This window comes from Brachyistius frenatus, unplaced genomic scaffold (genome assembly GCF_029030835.1).
Source record: "Brachyistius frenatus isolate BFR_SWC_R1_liver_20210118 unplaced genomic scaffold, ASM2903083v1 Contig_413, whole genome shotgun sequence".
In the NCBI taxonomy this organism is placed as follows: Eukaryota; Metazoa; Chordata; class Actinopteri; family Embiotocidae; genus Brachyistius; species Brachyistius frenatus.
The window spans coordinates 26,700-47,500 of NW_027211012.1; the positions used below are offsets into that span (position 1 = coordinate 26,700).

Genomic DNA, 20,801 nt, shown 5'->3' on the forward strand with positions numbered 1-20,801 from the left:
CGGCCTCGTCCATGTTTTAGAAGTTATTATTATTATTATCTTCTTTGCAGGAGCATCTATATGAATTTGGACAGATATGCGTGCGTGCGTGAGTGAGTGATCCGGTCTGCCCGTGTCACTGAGTACTTCCTCAGCCTTCCAGATGACAGCTGCCACCTCCAGCTGGTCCTTGAGGACCCTCCACGCCATCAACCGGACCAATTTATCTGGCCTGTCACAGCACGCTGCAGAAAAAGGCATCACAAACAGGAAAAGGAAACACAAGCTTTATTTATTTTACCCAGAATGCTTTGGAGTGAAACAACTCCGAACCCAGTTGATTCAAGTGAAAAACCTTCTTTTATTTTTACATTTACAAAAATCAACAGCTCATCAGAAAGACAAGAACAAACAAGGCACCCGTGTTTCTAGTAGCAGCCGACCACGACTGATGAACACATGATGCTGTCACCATGACGACATCTTAATCATCCATCAATCATCCATACATCTATACAACATGAACATGAGTCTGTGAATAGATCATAATTTAACAGCATCATAATAAATAAAACAATCACCAAACACGAGCATCTGAATTTCACCAAAATGGAAGGAGAGTTACTGCGTTGAAACAACAGACCTGGTCAACATCACACTGAACAACATGACCACCAGGTTTAACATCCATCATCTCTGAGACCCTCCTCCCCCCACACACAGGAAAACCATCAGTATTCATAGCAAAATCGCCTTTGGTGCGTTCATTTCATAACAAGGAAAACAACCAATCAGAAACCACCACAAAACAAACAGACATAAGTTATTTAGATGAAACCATGATCCATAATCTCTTTGGTTCAATAAGGCAAAGGTGACACAAAAACAGCAGCTTCCACCACGCAGAGGAGAGAGGTCAGAGGTCAGGAAACAGGAAGTTACAGACGTCTTGCGGTCTGTGTTTTTTCTCCACCATGGAGCTGCTGACCAGCCAACACAGGAACCCTGAAACATGGACTGTCTCCGGCTGCTGACATCATTCAGAACCAGAATTGAGGTCCCGCCACAGACTGGATATAAAAACATCAGCTGCAATACCACGAGTGTCCTCCCATTCAACTTCTCTCATCAAATCCAAAGTGAATAAAATGTGTCCATCTGGTGTTGTTAGCTAAAGTCACTCCTTCTTCTTAGTTTTTGGAGGTCCATCTGAAAATAATCAGTCATCGGTGGATCCGTCAGGTTTCCAATCAGATCAGTCAGATCCACCGCTGGCTCCTCCCCCAGCTCGTCCAAATATGGTCACTTCCTGCTCCAAACTGCTCTGAACTAGCAAGATGGTGACGGACAGAATCTGAACTGGAGGATTCATAACGTTCACAAACCAACGATGACATCACTGATGGTTGATGACATCACTGATTGTTAATGACATCACTGATGGTTCTGGTTGGTTCGAATAGAAACTGGACCGTTGAACAGGTGCTGTGTCGGTTTAGAGGAGAGATGGGGACTGATCGTGTCCACACAGATCAGAGAACGGAGGAGGAGCTGCTGTTTTAAAGACTGAAATCAATAACTAGTTTATATAAACTCCAAACATACATGTCCAAAGTAAGGCTGGACGTGGACATCCACCTCTCAGACAGACAGAGGAGGAGGACAGGAGGTGGATTAGTGCAGGAACAGGAAGTGAAGATGAATCTTCCTCTTCTTCCTCAGCGACGGCCTCTGTTGGTTCATTATCCTGTGTGTGTGTGTGTGTGTGTGTGTGTGTGTGTGTGTGTGTGTGTGTGTGTGTGTGTGTGTGTGTGTGTGTGTGTGTGTGTGTGTGGAGTCTCAGTGCTCCTTCATCCTGTGAAGAGGAGAAAACATTAACAGTTTAAATAAGTTGATTTTGTTTTACAGTCAGAACAATAAACTCTGTAAACCTGAATCTGCTGGTTTTGGATCAGGTCAGGTCAGGTCAGGTCAGGTCAGGTCAGGTCAGGTCAGGTCAGGTCAGGTCAGGTCAGGTCAGGTCAGGTCGAGTCAGCTGCAGTCATCAGTAACCAGGACATTTTATCATGTATACAAAGCGCAGAATTGCATCCCAAATATGGTGAAAAGTGGGCGGAGCCTTCAGAATTGGGAACTGGCCTGTCCCCAATGTTCAACATGTCCCTGATCCTGCCAGCTGTAACTCCCCTCAGCTCCATCACCATGTGTCCACTTCCACTTGCACCTCCACTTCCAACTGCACCAGCACCTCTACCTCCACCTCCAACTGCACCTCCACCTCCACCTCCACTTGCACCTGCACCTCCACCGTTTTAGCTCATTGACCTGCAGTGTGTTTGTTCTCACACTCTCTACACACACAGTCACGTTTCATGGTCTTATTTTGAAAGGTGATAAAGGTGGAGGTGGTTTGTGTGGTTGTAGTTCATGTCTCAGCCCAGCAGTGGAGTATAAAGTCCAACTGACTCAGCCTGATCAGAGTGAAACAATGTGATGTACTGACAGTCGTTCATCAGGTAGAATCAAGGTGAGACTTACTCCACAGCAGAGATGGGGCGGGGCTTAGATGAGGTCAGCTCCTTCGTCACCAGCCGGAGCAGAAGCTGCACACACACAAACCAACACAAATTCAAATATTAGATGTGTATTTGTTTCTGTGTATCAGCCTGCATTTAAATCTCATTCAGTCGCCTGTGGTCACCTGGCAACAGAAAACACCTGAAAACAACACCTGGCAGGCTTCATGTTCCCTCTGCTGGCAGTCTGTTTGGGTCCCTACCTGCTGGAGGGGAACATCTGGCTCTACACTGACACATCTGGACTTGTATGTGTGTAGTGGGTTAAAACTACTGAAGCACTTCCTACAGCTGCTTCACAATAAAAGCCTGCTGGACCACAACAGAGGGCCAGAACTATAAACACAACTGAGAGTGACAGCCACTGGTTGACTGAAAGCTATAACTTCCTCTATTGTTTCAAAATAAAAGTCCTCATTTCAAATTAAAAGACCACTTCAAATTAAAAGACAATCTAGCATTTTATACACAGTCCAGCCATATAGTGTGTAGGTATAGACCAGTGTGTACACACACACACACACACACACACACGCACACGCATGCACACACACACACACACACACACACACACACATACACACACAGAACCAGTACATCTGTTAACATGCAGTGTCAATCATTTTTAAAATAGTTTGACTGCTTTAATGTTTAAAAAACATGCAGAGACTCTCTTTGCATGTTTTAATTAAGCAGTATTACACAATACGGTGCACTTTAATTTCACTGCATCACTGTCGTGTCAATAATGAGGTTGAAACAGCCTCCAGTGTAATGCTGAGATTATACAACAAGTTACCAACTAAATAAAACATGTAATCTACATCTGTTCATATTGTGGAGCAATTCACTCTCTAAATATAAAACTTTTAGTTAGTGTGATTTCTGTTTCCATGGCAACACATGGGGTATGACTAACAACTGGAAAACAATCAGTCCCATCAGTAGACTCTTATGTAACGTATGTAATGTTCACTACTCCAGGAAGTAGTAGGACCCTTAGCAACCACCTAGCAACAGAGAGGATTTCTAGTCTCCAACTGAATAAATATAGAATATAGAAACACTAAACTGCTCAGCCAGTTCAGTCTGGATGGAACAAAGATATCTGATGAACAAAGATATCTGATGAACAAAGATATCTGAGAAACAAAGATATCTGATGAACAAAGATATCTGATGAACAAAGATATCCATGTTCTCATTTGTTTTTAACATTTTAGCTCCGTGTCATGTGTTCAAACCAAACCGGTCCAGCTAGCCTCCTCTAGGACTGTAAGTGCGTGACTATCCGTGGTGTTACGGTACGGGTGCTCGGAGCGACCAAAAAGGACCAAAAGAGACCCGACTTCACCAAATGGCTCATTTAATAGAACTATAACAAGTAGAAACTATATTATATTACATATTATATGAAATTGAATTCTAGTTATATATTCCTATTGAGGAGGTGGAGGGATATTTATTGCAATGTTGATTTGAGCACGCTCCATATGTTCAGTTGACCAATCAGATCTCTGGGTCGGAACCACTGGTCGTGTAATGGTCTTTGTCAGAGTCCAGTAGGTACTGAGGTCTTCATCTGGGTTTCACATCAAAACTACACACAAGAAGAAGGAACACAAGTCCAAGTTTGAGTACAAACTTCTGGATCACTTCTCCGTCAGTGGTCTTTAACTTGTTCTGTTCAAGAATCTCTAGCAACTGTCCATAAACCTCCAAACAGCTGAACATCTCTCCAACACAGAGGTACTGTTAGCACACTGTGGTGGAAAGTTATTATCCAGTAACACCTGCCACCTGACTGGAAGCCCCTCCCTCTGATGTGATGGACCCAAAGCACCGAGGCGACACCTGCTGGAGCCATCAGGATCCTACAGACACTTAAAACTGAACTGGAGGCTACAGGTTGAACCTGCAGGTTTCTACCCAAGTCTCTACTGAGGCTCTGAACACAGCTGCAAACAGAGCAGGGAGACCAGACCAGTGACTCTCTGCAAGTCTGAGGAGGCGGATCCTTCTGCTTCATCTACTTTCTTTTTTCTTTTTGAGTCAGATGTCGGGTACTTGTATATATATTATATCATACTTAATAGAATATTGTTACTGCTTATTAAAATATATATACCTAGTACATTTTAGTTAATTTTTTCTGTACATTTATACTACACTATACTGTATAATATACATTTATTTGACCTATGCACATCACTCAAAGAAATCCTTATCACTGATGTGCAATAACTGTTCAATAATTAATATATCCTGGAAATTTACAATGAAAAAATATATTTTATATCACATATTTTTTCTTTACATTAAAATGTATAGGTCAAGGTGTATTTTATTTATTTTGTGTATATAGCTTGATTGTGTGTGTGTATATTGATTTTATACTTTGGTTTTTATTTTTTTACATTTTCCTACAAAATCTTATTTTTATCTATTGTTTTTTGTAATGTTTTCCTCTGTGTACCTGTATTCCTAAATTGTTGTCACTACTAAATTTCCCCACTGCGGAATTATTAAAGTCTCATCACCACCGGTGGTGTTGTTTCTGGTGTTTCTGGTTGTTCAAGCACTCACCAACAGAGCCAGGAAGTCCGCAGTCATGAGCATGTAGAAGACCTGATCCCAGCCGCCTGCAGACAACAGTCCGGCCAGCAGGGGGCCCAGCGCTGCACCTGACAGCACAAACACAAGCAGGGTCAAGTCAGCCAGAGTGGATCCTCCTCACACTGTCAGACCCTCATGAATGTAACAGTTCAGGAACGATGATGAACTGAGTTAAAACTGACTATGTGATGACGTAAAGATCTGAACAGCATTAAACAGTAACGATGATACTTGATATTTCATTTCACGGAAACAACAATGAACGAGACTGAGTGTTGTTCTAGTATCCAGATCTCCACTGTTCTCCTTCATAGTTTATCCCAAACACACCAGAAACACTCCCTTTATATGAACTTATATTCATCCACAGTAGAAAATAGGCCCAAATACTTTCACTTAAAGAGCTGTTGTTCATATATTTAGAGGGAAATTAGAAAATACACATTGACCTTCTTTTCCCAGGATTTTGGAGAACAGCAGACTTGGGTAAGTGCATTTATTTTAGAGCGTTGGACAGGATATAAACAGACAGGAGCTGGTCTTCAGCAGACAGCCACACTCAGGAATCAGAGAGAAAACAGGTGCTTCAGGGGTTTCCTGATTACCTGTCTGACATCACAGCAGCACATCCAACAGTCTTCAGGGACCACATGTCACAGGTAACTTAGGTTTTTATCAGAAAAACGTTCCAACTTGCAGAATTTTACAGCTAAAAAACTGTTTCAGATTCACTGATATGTATCAACAAACTTCACATCATCAGCAGATAAATGTCCAGCTGATCTACTAACGATGTGCAGTTTAACACGCGTGTCCATTCTGCGTGTTTGAATGAACACGTCATATTGGGCGTTTCTACTTGAAGGTGTAAAATACTGAGAGGAGAAATGTAAACAGATAAATGAATCAGCTGTGATGATATTTACTAAACCCTGGAAGTAGAATCAGGAGAAGTGATTGTTGTGTATTTTAGTACGACTGAAGGTTTTAATCAGATGAACATCAGGAGAGAGAGACAGCTGCTCTTATTGTGAAGGAGACGCAGGAAAGCAGAGAATATGTAGAGAACGAGGTTTTACACCCGTTAAACATTTCTGATGTCAGAGGGAAACATTATTCAGACATGTCGTCTGTCCAGAGATGATATTTTAGAGTTATTGAATGAACTGAATGATGATTGACAGCCAGCAGCGTACTGCAGGTACCACTGATGGGGTATCAGTCCTGTTCTTCAGGGGAGCTGTCCGTGGTCCTGAATATGTCCCACACAGTTCACAGGGAGCTTCAGAAGGTTCCCACCAAATGAAACCAAGTAAATGGAGCGATATCACCAGATATCAGTGATGCAGTTACTCTCAGTAAATCACCTGCAAAACGGGTGCAAAATAAACATGCAAACTTTTGGAATAAACACACACTTTAGTGCCCTTTGTTAGAGCTCTTAGTAAATCAGGCCCTGAGGGTCGGGTATGGAGATATTTAAGGTCAGATTCGATGATCAAGTGTAGACGAGTCACCGAGCTGTTAAAGGAGAAACCAGCTGAAAGTGATGTGAGCAGCTCAGAGTCAGAAACCCGCAGTGGACCACAGGACCGGGATGTTCACTTTATATTTATGTGTGCATATATATATACATATATATCCTGTGTGTGCACTGACCTACAGACCCGGTACCGTCGATGATGGCGGTGACAGTCGACAGAGCTCTGGCATTGCCTTTTAGGCTCTTGTGGGTTCCCTGAAACCAGAGGAGGAGGAGGGGGAGGGGGGTATACAGATAAATAATATGTCTTGTTAAACACAGTGATCTTGCGAATGACCCTGAGAGTTTGTGTTCTTACCAGATCTGCAGAGACTGCAGTGGTGATGAGGGCATACGGTCCATTCACCAGTGCTCCACACACCAACAGCATCCCTGGAAACACAGACACACGTTTGGACGGGTTCTGATCGGTTCTACTGGTTCACCGAATGAGCTGCTGATGTTCAGGAGGACTCAACGGTCCAACCAATCAGAGCGGATGAGCAGCTGCGTCCGTGCAGCCAGGTCATGTGACTTCTTCTATCAGGACTGCATACATGAGCTCTGGCTGGAAACTGGATCTGAACTCCAGCATCTGTTTTTTATGACAAGTATCTGCACTTCCTGTTTATCTTTGGTAAAAATAAAACAATGTGCTTTTCATTGAATTTCAACACACTGAAGACAAACGTTTTACTGTGGAGCTTCATACATACCAGACCTACAACTAATAAATGTAGTGTATACAAGAACAACACAAATTTTTTAAATATACATATATGATATACATAAAATATAAATATATATCTATATCAAGGTCTCATAGTTCACTGGGTGTTGAGTATCAGATCGTTATTGTTCACATAAAAGAAGCCGATTCAGCTGCTTTGGGTGGACCTCAGCTATGTGAATAAATGTTTCTAGACATGAGGAGCTCTCTTTCTCCCATGAAGAAAAAAGGCTAGAGACCTCTGATCTGTATGTTTAAAAATATATAAAGTTATTACAAACAACACTTAAAATAAATAATAATATGTCAAACGTCTAAGACCACATCTCATATATACATATGATATTATCAATGTGTTACAATAATTATAGGAGTGATGAAGTGTTACGTAAACATGACGGAGGAGAGGCGGCATCTTACCGATGGTCGGTCCCAGACCCAACTCACTGATCATGGAGAAGCCGTACAGCTGCAGGACAGACACACACAGCGGTTACACAACACACACACAGGTCAGAGGTGTAACAACAACACTAAAAGTTACACAACACACACACACACACACACACACACACACACACACACACACACACACACACACACACACACACACACACACACACACACACACACACACACACACACACACACACACACACAGGTCAGAGGTGTAACAACACTAAAGGTTACACAACACACACATATACACACGCACGCGCACACTCTCTCTCTGGTCCAGCAAACAGTGTGGGGACCTGAACTTACAGTAGGAGCAGCCAGCAGCAGCATCACTGCACAGGTGGAGGCTCTCTTCCCCAGTTTATCAGAGACCACTCCTGCCAGGACCCCTCCTGAGAGAACACACAGTAACACACGTGAACACACGCACACACTAACACACACAAAGAACAACAGCACTCACCCACGATTCCTCCAACATCAAACAGGGTGGAGAGCTCTCCGGCCTTCTTGGCATCCAGGTGAGCTGAGACACACACACACACACACACACACACACAATCATAAGTGGTCATTGTGTTACATTCTGTCTAACCTGACAACTCTCCACATCGGTTCTGTGGAAAAACAGGTGAAGAAGAACAACAACTTTCGCTCTCTGTGGTCTCACCTGCTTTGGTGATATAGAGCGGCAGCCAGAAGAGGAAGGTGTAGCTGACCAGCTTGGCAAACAGCAGACACAGAGAAAACTCAATGACTCCCTGTAGGGACACACACATGAGACAGGGACACACATATGAGACAGGGACACACACAGGAGACAGGGACAGCTAGTGATCCTATAGTGATGGTTAATGATCCTATAGTGATGGTTAGTGATCCTGTAGTGATGGTTAGTGATCCTGTGTGATGGCTAGTGATCCTATAGTGATGGTTAGTGATCCTGTGTGATGGCTAGTGATCCTATAGTGATGGTTAGTGATCCTGTGTGATGGCTAGTGATCCTATAGTAAGGGTTAGTGATCCTGTCGTGATGTGTAATGCCGTGATGACTGGGTGTGAACACTGACCGGTATCCGCAGCGCTCCCATGAAGCTAATGGCGGACGGCTCTGACTCGCTCTTCACCACCACCACGGGCTGCACCGGGACACACACGCTGTCTCTAGGCAACAGCAGCTCCGTGTCATAACTCTGCAGGACAAGAGAGAGACACGGGCAGGTCAAAGGTCAGGGGCTGGACTCATGTCCCTCACAACCCGGTCCACTTCAGGACAAAGAGCGAAGAGAAGCCCAGAGATCATCATCCATGTTCCACTGATTTTTAACCAACAGGTAATTTTAGATGACAGCAGAGCTGCTGACCGGCTGATTTCATGCAGGAAGATTAATGGTCCAGATTACATGAGTGGAGTTTGATAACTGTGTGGCAGGAAATGAATCAAAGAGACACGACAGGCTCTGTGATTTGAAGAGAAAGTAAAGATTTTATCCAATTAAATTAATAATTACAGACACACACTGTGTCTGTTTGTGTTGCCTTACAACCAGTTTGGTGTGATGGCAAGGGTTTGCCATACAGATCCAAACAGGTTCCACAAACCCACAGGCTGAGTCCAAACGTCCCAGTGTCCTCCCTCCGGCTTGCTTTGAGCTACACAGTCCTTCTGATGACTGGCAGCATGTCAGCGTACATCCTACTGCTGTCCACAAAGACTCGGTCCACAGATTTGGACGGTGGACATTTGGACCCAGCCTGAACATGATTTGACCCGGCCTCCACAGATTGGAGTGCTGCCCCGCTAAACACCTGCAGGAACTGACCTTTCTGTTCTGAACGCTATCCTGGGGACAATAGTAGGCCTGGGTGGAGGACAGGGACATGTAACAGTGAAACAGACTGATAGTCCCACAGGTCATCAGGTGACCTTGAATCGCTCTCACCTGTGCGGGTCTCAGGGACTGACCTGCAGCTCCCAGCAGCTCAACTAACTCAGAGTAACTTTCTGTTATCTGGATCCAATAACCTTGACAAACGAGATCACACTGAGCGGTCTCATGAAGCGTGTTATCAACTGGACAAGTCAACCTGGTGTGTAACAATCCCGCTCTGACATGAAAGGGGCGGGGTTTGCAGCATCCGACCATCTGATGAACATGGACAGGTGTACTAACAGCAGAATGTTTTACAAATGAACATCAAACCATAACATCAGACAGATACAAAGAAGTTAAAAGACTGAATCCAGCTGACAGCAGCTGAATGATGGAAGAACAGAAATATCAGACTGAGTGAACATGTTTGTTAAAATGAATCCTGAACACTGAACCTTCAATGTTTAGCACAACAACTACAGGAGATACTAAATAAAACAGTGTACAACACCTAATACATACAGTGATGCACACACCTTGCTCTTGTTGTCCTTGTACTGCAGGTAAACCTCTCTGTGTCCGTTGACTGGACTGGTCCAGCAGCTGGATGGAGCCTGTTTAAAGACACCATCATCACATTAGTACACACACCTGCTCCAGGTGAGCTGTCAGTCATCCGGGTTGGGTCACATGTTCTTCAATATGTTTGTAACAATAAGGAGCAGCAGAGTGTTAGGTCATGAGTCCGAGCAGCAGCCCACAGATGAGCAGGTCTACACATGTTTGTATATATATGAAACTGAAACCAACAGTTGGACAAACATATGTTCAAGCAGCCATCGTGTCTTCATCATCAGGCAGGATGTGAACACAATGATTTGTTGTTAGTGCAGCAGCAGGTGCATTGTAGCTGAGCAGTGTAAAACAGAGGCTTGTTGGTGGGTCCTGGTCCTGGTCCTGGTCCTGGGTCCTGGTCCCGGGTTCTGGTCCTGGTCCTGGTCCTGGTCCTTGTCCTATCTCAAATCCATGTTTAGAATGGATGCAGCTTTGTAGAGCTTCATTTCCGCTACTTCACCTTTGGTAGCGTTGCAGTTGAACAACATCAGAGTGAAGCAGCAGGTGTAAAGACTCGGTCTGTCCTCGACAGCAGACACACTCCTACGTTGTTGGTTGAGGTGGAAAAGCTTCCAAGTCAAGTAACAGCAGCCCATCTCCGCTGCTGTTACTGTGAGCAGCTGTTAGAGCGGCAGCAGAGAGATGAGAGAGGCTGTGATACCTTCAGGTGTGTCCTCGTACACAGAGCTGTGATGAGCATGAAGGGGACGGTCTGAGTGTCTCTGTGTGGGACACAGCAGGGGACACATTCAAGTAGAGTCAGTCAGTGAGCTGGACCTCCACCACACACATTGGAGCTCCACCTGACTGTCCTTTAACGTTGTTTAACGTAGCTGATGTGCTCTCTGTGTCGTCCCTGTGAATTTAACTCATTACTCCAGATGAACTTTAAACATTCAGCAAGACACAAATAAACGGTTATAAATCTGATCCAGTCATCGCTACTGTACAGACAGAAGCTGCTAACAGCTCAGTGTAATGGCACTGCAGCTAGTATTAAAACCATAACACTCCCACCTGGATCTGCTGCAGAGGATCAGTAATGGATGCTGATACAGAAGACATGTCGACACATGAAATACACAGGAAGGATTAAGGCAAAAGAAAGATTCACTTCCTGAACAGAGACAGAAACACAGACTGTCTGTACTCACACTATTTCCTGGAGAGGAGGTCTGAGCGTGTATGCCTCTGAGGTCATTGGGGTCTGGAGGGAGAAACAGACGCAGTGAGATTAACATGACTACAGACTACCCTGTGTGAACAACAACATGGACTCCATACATCACGTGTCCCTCTGGCCAATGAGGAGCCGGTACTTACGCTCTATGAGGAAGAGGAAGCAGACCACGCCCATGGCTGCGATGATGAGCCCCGGCACGATGAAGGACAGGCCCCAGTTGGAGGAGACCCAGTACCCGGCGATCAGAGAGCCCAGGATGTTCCCCACCGAGGTGTGGGAGTTCCACAGGCCCATGATAAGTCCACGCCTGACAGGAGATGGACACAAGCGTCACTGCACACATCCTCCTGTCTCACTGAACATCTTCTAACCAGCTCCTTCACTGATCAACATCCACCCATGGAGACATTCTCACGGTTTAACAAACACATGTATTCATCAGCTGTTTCTGAGACAGAGGCAGGTGAGCACTGAGAACACAGAGACCTGATGAAGACCCTGATGAAGACCTGATGAAGACCCTGATGAAGACCTGATGAAGACCCTGATGAAGACCCTGATGAAGACTCTTATAAAGACCCTGATGAAGACCTTGATGAAGACCTGAAGACCCTGATAAAGACCCTGATGAAGACCTGATAAAGACCCCGATAAAGACCCTGATGAAGACCCCGATAAAGACCCTGATGAAGACCCTGATGAAGACCTTGATGAAGACCCCAATAAAGAGCCTGATAAAGACCCTGATGAAGACCCTGATGAAGACCTGATGAAGACCCTGATAAAGACCTGATGAAGACTTGATGAAGACCCTGATAAAGACCCTGATAAAGACCCTGATGAAGACCCTGATAAAGACCTGATGAAGACTTGATGAAGACCCTGATAAAGACCCTGATAAAGACCCTGATGAAGACCCTGATGAAGACCTGAAGACCCTGATGAAGACCTGATGAAGACCCTGATAAAGACCCTTATAAAGACCCTGATGAAGACCTGATGAAGACCCTGATAAAGGCCCTTATAAAGACCCTGATGAAGACCCTGATGAAGACCTGATAAAGACCCTGATAAAGACCCTGATGAAGACCCTGATAAAGACCCTGATGAAGACCCTGATGAAGACCTGATGAAGACTTGATAAAGACCCTGATAAAGACCCTGATAAAGACCCTGATGAAGACCTGATGAAGACCCCGATAAAGACCCTGATGAAGACCTGATGAAGACTTGATAAAGACCCTGATAAAGACCCTGATAAAGACCCTGATGAAGACCTGATGAAGACCCCGATAAAGACCCTGATGAAGACCTGATGAAGACCTGATGAAGACCCTGATAAAGACCCTCATAAAGACCCTGATGAAGACCTGACGAAGACCCTGATAAAGGCCCTGATGAAGACCCTGATGAAGACCCTGATGAAGAGTCTGGCCCCTGTTTTTAATGTAAGTAATCGAACATAACATCTCTGATTGGCTGAGTTCATAGTTGTTTTGTTTTCAGTTGTTCTGTCAGCTGCTGTCTCACTGATTAATGTAAAGATGAGGCCGTGGAACCATGAGACCAACAACATCAAGTGAGTGTCTTTAAACGTCTCCGTCTCGGTGACGAGTGGTGAACACACCTATCGACACTTTAAATAACATGCTGATTGGTGCCTCACTGCTCTGTTCCCGGGATCCTCTCCTGTCAGTCACTGCACATCTTACCTGCCCTTTCCGAACCAGTTGCCGATGCAGGTGACTACACTGGGCCAGCCGGTGGTTTGGACCAGGCCGTTGGCCACCTGAACAATGATAAGAGGGTGAATCATATTAGTAGTGTGGCCATGTTTGAATGCATGTGCACAGAAAGTTGTCATCGTGTGTCTGAGTGAACTCATCCATCTTCAGTGCTGTCAGCAGCTGGCTGGTGTCTGTGTTTACTGTGTGTGTCTGCAGGCTCCTTTTACAGGACAGTCAGTAGTTACTCAGCGATCTTCTCTGTAACACCGATGTTCTACAAAGCTCAATCCATAATGTTCCTGTTGAACGCAGCACGGTGCTGCACACAGCAGGAGCACCAACAACCTCCATCAGGAAGTATTCAGAGTAACTGATCAACACCAGCACGTTTACGTGACCGCTGAGCATCTGTGATGTTACCACAGAAACCTGAAACTGGAGCAGAGAAACATCAGACTTTAGATTAAACTCTGTAAACGGTCAACAGAGACCCTCGAAGTGTTCAGAAAGTCTACGGCGATGAGGCGACAAGACGGGTGAGGTGTTCTGATGACATCACGTTTCAAAAGGGGCGGAGCTTCACTGTCCAAGAAGAAGAAGGATCAGGAGATGCCAGGTGGGTTTTCTTTTTTTCTTTGTGTCACCGTGAATTCGTCCCCCAGAGTCAGACTGACTGAGTTCCGCAGGGACCTTCTGAGGTTCTGTTCTGGTTCAGACTTCGTTTCTGCTTCGTAGTCTTCAGGTCAGTCTGGGTTTTGTGCTTCCTGTTGGATTTAGAAACGACTCCCCTCCCTGTGTCTGTCTTTGTTTCACTTCCTGTCCTTTGTATGATTGTTGGCCCCGCCCCTGATTAGTTTCGGCTGTCCCTCGTTGTCCTTCCCTCCCTACTGTATTTAGTCTGTGTGCTCTTCTTCCCTCTTTGTCACTTTGTTGCTGTGTCTTTTCAAACCCAGAGAACACAAAACACCTGTACTGTGGCGCCATGGCAACAGGCTTCTCCAACATGGCAACAGAGCGCTCTGTGATCGGCGTGTTGAAGATTTTGTTCCCAGAAATGTGAAGTTTCTCTTAATATTTCCTGAGGAAGGTTGATGGTCCTTTGTGCTGCGTTCAGAAACTCTCTGAACGTTTTGATCCTCACTCGTACTCTTGAATAGTGTCATCCTGCGTCTCACCTGGACGAACACATAGAAGCCCAGGCTGTGGATGTTGTAGATGTAGCCCAGTCCAAACAGGCAGGTGAAGAGGCCGCTGGTCAGCATGCCCACTGTGAGGTACAGTCGAATGGGCACGCGCTCTCCGATGATGCCGCTACAGGGGCACACAATGATGACATCGTATTAACTGTCTTACTCTGATAAATAAAGTTGTATCAAATATCCAGCTACATACAAACTTTGTTTCATCACCTTCATCCAGGAAATGTTTGCGTTCAGCCTCACATGACTGTACGTCTTTATAACTGGATGTTTTTTTTAACAATTAAATCAAATGAAGAAGATTGTGTTGGTGGAGATGATGTGTTCTCTAGTTAGTCACATGAACAGACTAAAAGTTGGACATAAACACCTAAAGGCACCAGATGAACCTGGTCCAAAACTCTGCCAGTGTCCTTCCTGTCACTTACATCATCCAATAAAGGCCAACAAAAATAAAACCTATAAAAAGGAAACATGTAAAATTAACGTGTAGATTTAGATCCTTTAAGATCTGCTGATGAAAAACATAAAGACGGAAATAAAGACAGCGTTCTTCTAGAAGAGCAGCTGATGAAGACTGTCGGGGGGGGGGGGGCAGAGAGTCCATCCAACACAAACAGCACAACTGCTCATCCTCCTCACTGATCAACAACAAGTCAGTTCATCTTCATCAGGCTTTAATGAAGGACACCGTCATGGAGGGCAAATGTTAAAAGAACGGTTTTTAGATACAAGAAAGGTTAACCAGACTTTAACCTGCAATGATGACATCGTGAAACACTGATGACATCATGAAATACTGATGACATCATAAAACATGACATCATGAAATACCTTATTTCTATGGAGTTTACAGTATTTAAATGTTTTTATTACATATACGATATACTTTGGTACCTTTTACTGTGCTGCAGTGACTCACTTTCACCCTCACTATAATAAAACATCCTATGTTGCAGTCTCACCTCAGGTACATTCCCACTGCATAGGCACACAGGAAGGAGTAGTCCATGGCTCCCAGCAGCTGTTTGTAGTTGCTTTTATCTGAGAACATAAAGGAATGATTGGTTCATTCAGGCTGCTGTGAGGCGGCTGTTCCTGCTGCTATGTTCTTCTTCATCAATGCAAAAGGAAACGAAGCACATCTATCTTTATAACATATGCGTTTCATATCAGATGTTAATGTGGCACAACAACAGTACCCCCCCACCCCCCAATAAAACCTCCAAGAAAACCCCTGAAATATGAAGAGTCAAGCAGATACTAACCAAAGGGCTTCCAGCTGCAGTCCATATCTGTGTGGAGGGACAGCTGCTGGCTGCCGCTGGACGCAAAGGTGGCAAGTTCACTGACAGGGGAGCAGTTCTTATGAAGTTCACTCTGTCAGGATGAAACCAGATTAGTTCACCAGTCAACGCCACGCGTTCACCAGTCAACACCGCCTTCAGGACTGTCTTTGTTACCTTTACAATGCTGATGGGCTTCCTGGACAGGTGGAAGCTGGTGTAGAGCAGGAAGGTGAGGATGAAGGTGAGAGCTCTGTACCTGCAGAGAGGAGACACAGGGGGGCAGCACTGAGAGCTAATCCAAACTGAGTGACATCATCATTAGTACAGCCTAAAGAGATTTTAATGTGGAGACACTTCTCTCCTCTGTTAGTAACTGTTTAAAAAGTTCATGCTGAGACATGCTGAAGATAAAACCACAACACACAAACTATTTGATTGGACACTTCTGCCAAGCTGCAAAATGTATGAACTTCATTTCAGATTTATTTAAAATAAAAACAAGTGTGTTTGGTTTTTGATGATGTTTGATGATTGAACCAGAGTGGAACAGCTGTGGTCAAAGAGGCCCTGAGCTGCTCTGGGACTGATGTCAGGGTCCTGGTTGATTGTCTCCTTTCAACAGGTTCACTTAGGATCACTGTCCTCCTCAAAGATCCACTCCTGTCACTGTAATCGTTGTGCACACGTCAGAGTGGATGCTGTCTTGTTACCACAGCAGTCAGGAGGAGCAGGTTTTACTCTGACATATTTCTGCAGTGTTAACGTGAACAAACACTAAGGCGTGTGCCTGACGTTTCCTCATCCTGTTATAGAAGAAACTTACCTGACCTCCAATATCTGGCTGATTACAGCGAATGACATGTTGTGAAATATTTACACAGTGTTCCGGCTGTGTGACGTGGCACACAGAACCAGTTCATCCAGTCCAGCAGGATGTTTCCCTGCAGTAGAACGGACTGGTTCTCAGTCAGCTGACCATCTGGGTTTTTAAAGGTCAGCCTGTGTTGTATTTTCTGAAAATCAGGTGTTCAGCTGTGTGACGCAGTTACACGAGAGACACACACATTAATATGAGCACAGATGAACTCTGACTGCCCCTGAACTCAGCACAGATCAGTGACAGGGCAGGCTGTGACATCATCTCAGCTCTGTTGTTAGGTGGTGATGAAGAGCTGGGCAGTCATCATCACAGAGGAAGCTCAAACACTGGCAGGGTGGACAGGCACTGCAGCGACACCACAGACCGACCTGAAGACACTCGGATGGAAGGCATGCAGTGTGTGTGTGTGTGTGTGTGTGTGTGTGTCAGTGTGTGTACATCAGCTGACAGCCTCAGACTGTGTGCAGCACACCCTCTCCTGCTCAGTCAGTATTGTTTTCTGAAAAGACGCCCTCGATTCAAGATGGACTGTGAAAGCTCCCGCCTTCCAATCCTGTCTGTCACACCTGTCTGTGTTTCTGATTGGCTGGCAGGTGTCTGTTTAAACAGTACACCAGAACCTGTCCACAGCTCAGGAGTCAGATAATGAGGACAGATCAATTCACCAGCCAATAAAACCACGTTCCTCTGTGATGTAAGACAACTGCTGTCTCTGCAGCTCCTCCTCTGACAGAGCACAGATCAGTCCTGATCTACGTCAGGTGTTTTCCACCAGCAGCTCCAGGATCACATCCTTCCTGATTTACATCAAACACAAACTACATATACAGTCAAAGGCTTTTAAATTCCTGTGGGTTTAACTGTTCTGCAGAAAGGCTTGGTGCCTGACCAATCAGTGATAGTCAGTGCTGTAAGCCCCGCCCCCAAAGTTCCTGAACCTTCAGACAGTGCTTCCTTTAGACTTCCTGCTGGGAACAAAGGGTTCCTGCAGACCAACAGGTTTACAGTACTGAGAAGAGGTCCAACTGTCTCAAACCCAACAGGTGACCTAAGATCAGGTTCTACTTCTGTAAACTCGGTGTACAGATGGTTTCATTCACAGCCTTCCGGCACATAGAGACACCATTATATATCCTGATTTGGCCTCCTTTCTTCCACAGGCTCTTATTTCTGTAACGGACACTTTCTATGCTGCAGGGAGCTGACTGCAGACACACTGAGCCCTCCTATCACTGCAGGGAGAACTGTCCTGCAGGTAAAAGGAACTACAGTACCCAGAAACAACATCCTGTAGTTCACCAGCAGAAACAGGTCATGCTAGAAACATACCAACAGGTCTCCAGATCCCAACAACACCAGGGAACCTGCTGCCAGCTGTTACTGCTGACTCAGCGTCAAACAGGCAGAACCAACATTTCTTATTCTGACGATCGAATGTCTCTGAAAAAACAGATGTCCATTCACTGAGGACAACACACTCTCTACACACTCTCTACACACTCTCTACACACCCTCTACACACCCTCTACACACCCTCTACACACTCTCTACACACTCTCTACACACCCTCTACACACACCCTCTACACACCCTCTACACACCCTCTACACACTCTCTACACACCCTTTACACACCCTCTACACTCTCTCTGCAGACTCTCTACACCCTCTGCACGCTCTCTACACACCCTCTACACTTACTCTACACCCTCTACACTCTCTACACACCCTCTACACACTCTCTACACACCCTCTACACACTCTCCACACTCTCTACACACACTCTACACACCCTCTACACTCCCTCTACACTCACTCTACACTCTCTACACACTCTCTACACACTCTCTACACACCCTCTACACACCCTTTACACACCCTCTACACACTCTCTACACACTCTCTACACACCCTCTACACACACCCTCTACACACTCTCTACACACTCTCTACACTTACTCTACACCCTCTACACTCTCTACACACCCTCTACACACTCTCCACACACCCTCTACACTCTCTACACACACTCTACACACCCTCTACACTCACTCTACACTCTCTACACACTCTGCACACTCTCTACACACCCTCTACACTCTCTACACACTCTCTACACACACTCTACACACCCTCTACACTCACTCTACACTCACTCTACACCCTCTACACTCTACACACTCTGCACACTCTCTACACACCCTCTACACACTCTCTGCACACTCTCTACACACCCTCTACACACCCTCTACACACTCTCTACACATCGTCTACACACCCTCTACACACTCTCTACACACTCTCTACACATCGTCTACACACCCTCTACACTCTCTACACACTCTCTACACACCCTTTACACACCCTCTACACACATTTGTGTGGCAGCATGATGCAGAGTGTTGCAGTGTTGAAGAGTTGAAGTGTTGAAGAGTGTACACACCCTCTACACACCCTCTACACACTCTCTGCACACTCTCTACACACTCTCTACACATCGTCTACACACCCTCTACACACTCTCTACACACCCTCTACACTCACTCTACACACTCTCTACACACCCTCTACACTCTCTACACACCCTCCACACACTCTACACACTCTCTACACACCCTCTACACTCTCCACACACTCTACACACCCTCTACACTCTCTACACACTCTGCACACTCTCTACACACCCTCTACACTCTCTACAGACTCTACACCTTCTGCACGCTCTCTAAACACCCTCTACACACCCTCTACACACTCTCTACACACCCTTTACACACTCTCTACACACCCTTTACACACTCTCTACACACCCTCTACACACTCTCTACACACCCTCTACACTCTCCACACACTCTACACACCCTCTACACTCTCTACACACTCTGCACACTCTCTACACACCCTCTACACTCTCCACACACTCTACACACCCTCTACACTCTCTACACACTCTGCACACTCTCTACACTCTCTACACACTCTGCACACTCTCTACACACCCTCTACACTCTCCACACACTCTACACTCTCTACACACTCTGCACACTCTCTACACACCCTCTGCACTCTCTACAGACTCTACACCTTCTGCACGCTCTCTAAACACCCTCTACACACCCTCTACACACTCTCTACACACCCTTTACACACTCTCTACACACCCTTTACACACTCTCTACACACCCTCTACACTCTCCACACACTCTCCACACCCTCTACACTCTCTACACACTCTGCACACTCTCTACACACCCTCTACACTCTCCACACACCCTCTACACTCTCTACACACTCTGCACACTCTCTACACACTCTGCACACTCTCTACACACCCTTTACACACTCTCTACACACCCTTTACACACTCTCTACACACCCTCTACACACTCTCTACACACCCTCTACACTCTCCACACACTCTACACACCCTCTACACTCTCTACACACTCTGCACACTCTCTACACACCCTCTACACTCTCTACACACTCTCTACACACACTCTACACACCCTCTACACTCACTCTACACTCGCTCTACACCCTCTAACACACTCTGCACACTCTCTACACACCCTCTACACTCTCTACACACCCTCTACACACCCTCTACACACCCTCTACACTCACTCTACACCCTCTACACTCTCTACACACTCTCCACACACCCTCTACACTCTCTACACACTCTCTACACACACTCTACACACCCTCTACACTCACTCTACACCCTCTACACTCTCTACACACTCTCTACACACCCTCTACACACCCTCTACACACATTTGTGTGGCAGCATGATGCAGAGTGTTGCAGTGTTGAAGAGTTGAAGTGTTGAAGGGTTGCAGTGTTATGCAGCGTGTTTCTCACACACACACATACCCACCATTGGTCCCTGTCGAAGGACACCAGCAGGCGGACCCCCGGAGGGACAGGGGCCATGTTTGGACGCAGGTGAGACAGGCAGCTGGTGTGAACTGAGCATCACAGACTGAGGAGGGACAGACAGATGTGAAGGTGCTGACTCAGCTCATCTCCACTCAGCAAGGGCTGCTGGGAAATCAGCCTCACCGGGACACATGGCTGACTGGAAGGAGTGAAGCTGGATGGAAGAGTCGGGGTCTGAAGAGAGGAAGAGGAGAAGAGAGGAAGAGGA

The 20,801-nt window shown here is 45.6% G+C and overlaps 1 protein-coding gene across 1 annotated transcript in view; it reads right to left on the minus strand.

Annotated features, from left to right (window-relative positions):
* Nucleotides 1-1,735: 1,735 nt before the first annotated feature.
* Nucleotides 1,736-20,801, minus strand: part of slc37a1 (solute carrier family 37 member 1) — a 22,238-nt gene continuing 3,172 nt past the window's right edge. The window contains exons 2-20 of the mRNA XM_069725190.1: nt 20,532-20,767; nt 15,944-16,025; nt 15,749-15,860; nt 15,446-15,524; nt 14,457-14,592; nt 13,267-13,343; nt 11,695-11,861; nt 11,526-11,578; nt 10,293-10,370; nt 8,953-9,075; nt 8,553-8,643; nt 8,346-8,408; nt 8,189-8,274; nt 7,844-7,892; nt 7,013-7,086; nt 6,831-6,909; nt 5,142-5,239; nt 2,518-2,582; nt 1,736-1,834 (exon numbers count right to left, since the gene is read on the minus strand). Of these exons, the coding sequence (XP_069581291.1) occupies nt 1,819-1,834; nt 2,518-2,582; nt 5,142-5,239; nt 6,831-6,909; nt 7,013-7,086; nt 7,844-7,892; nt 8,189-8,274; nt 8,346-8,408; nt 8,553-8,643; nt 8,953-9,075; nt 10,293-10,370; nt 11,526-11,578; nt 11,695-11,861; nt 13,267-13,343; nt 14,457-14,592; nt 15,446-15,524; nt 15,749-15,860; nt 15,944-16,025; nt 20,532-20,587 (1,584 nt within the window). The 5' untranslated portion in view covers nt 20,588-20,767 and the 3' untranslated portion in view covers nt 1,736-1,818. The remainder of the gene's footprint in view (nt 1,835-2,517; nt 2,583-5,141; nt 5,240-6,830; nt 6,910-7,012; nt 7,087-7,843; nt 7,893-8,188; nt 8,275-8,345; nt 8,409-8,552; nt 8,644-8,952; nt 9,076-10,292; nt 10,371-11,525; nt 11,579-11,694; nt 11,862-13,266; nt 13,344-14,456; nt 14,593-15,445; nt 15,525-15,748; nt 15,861-15,943; nt 16,026-20,531; nt 20,768-20,801) is intronic.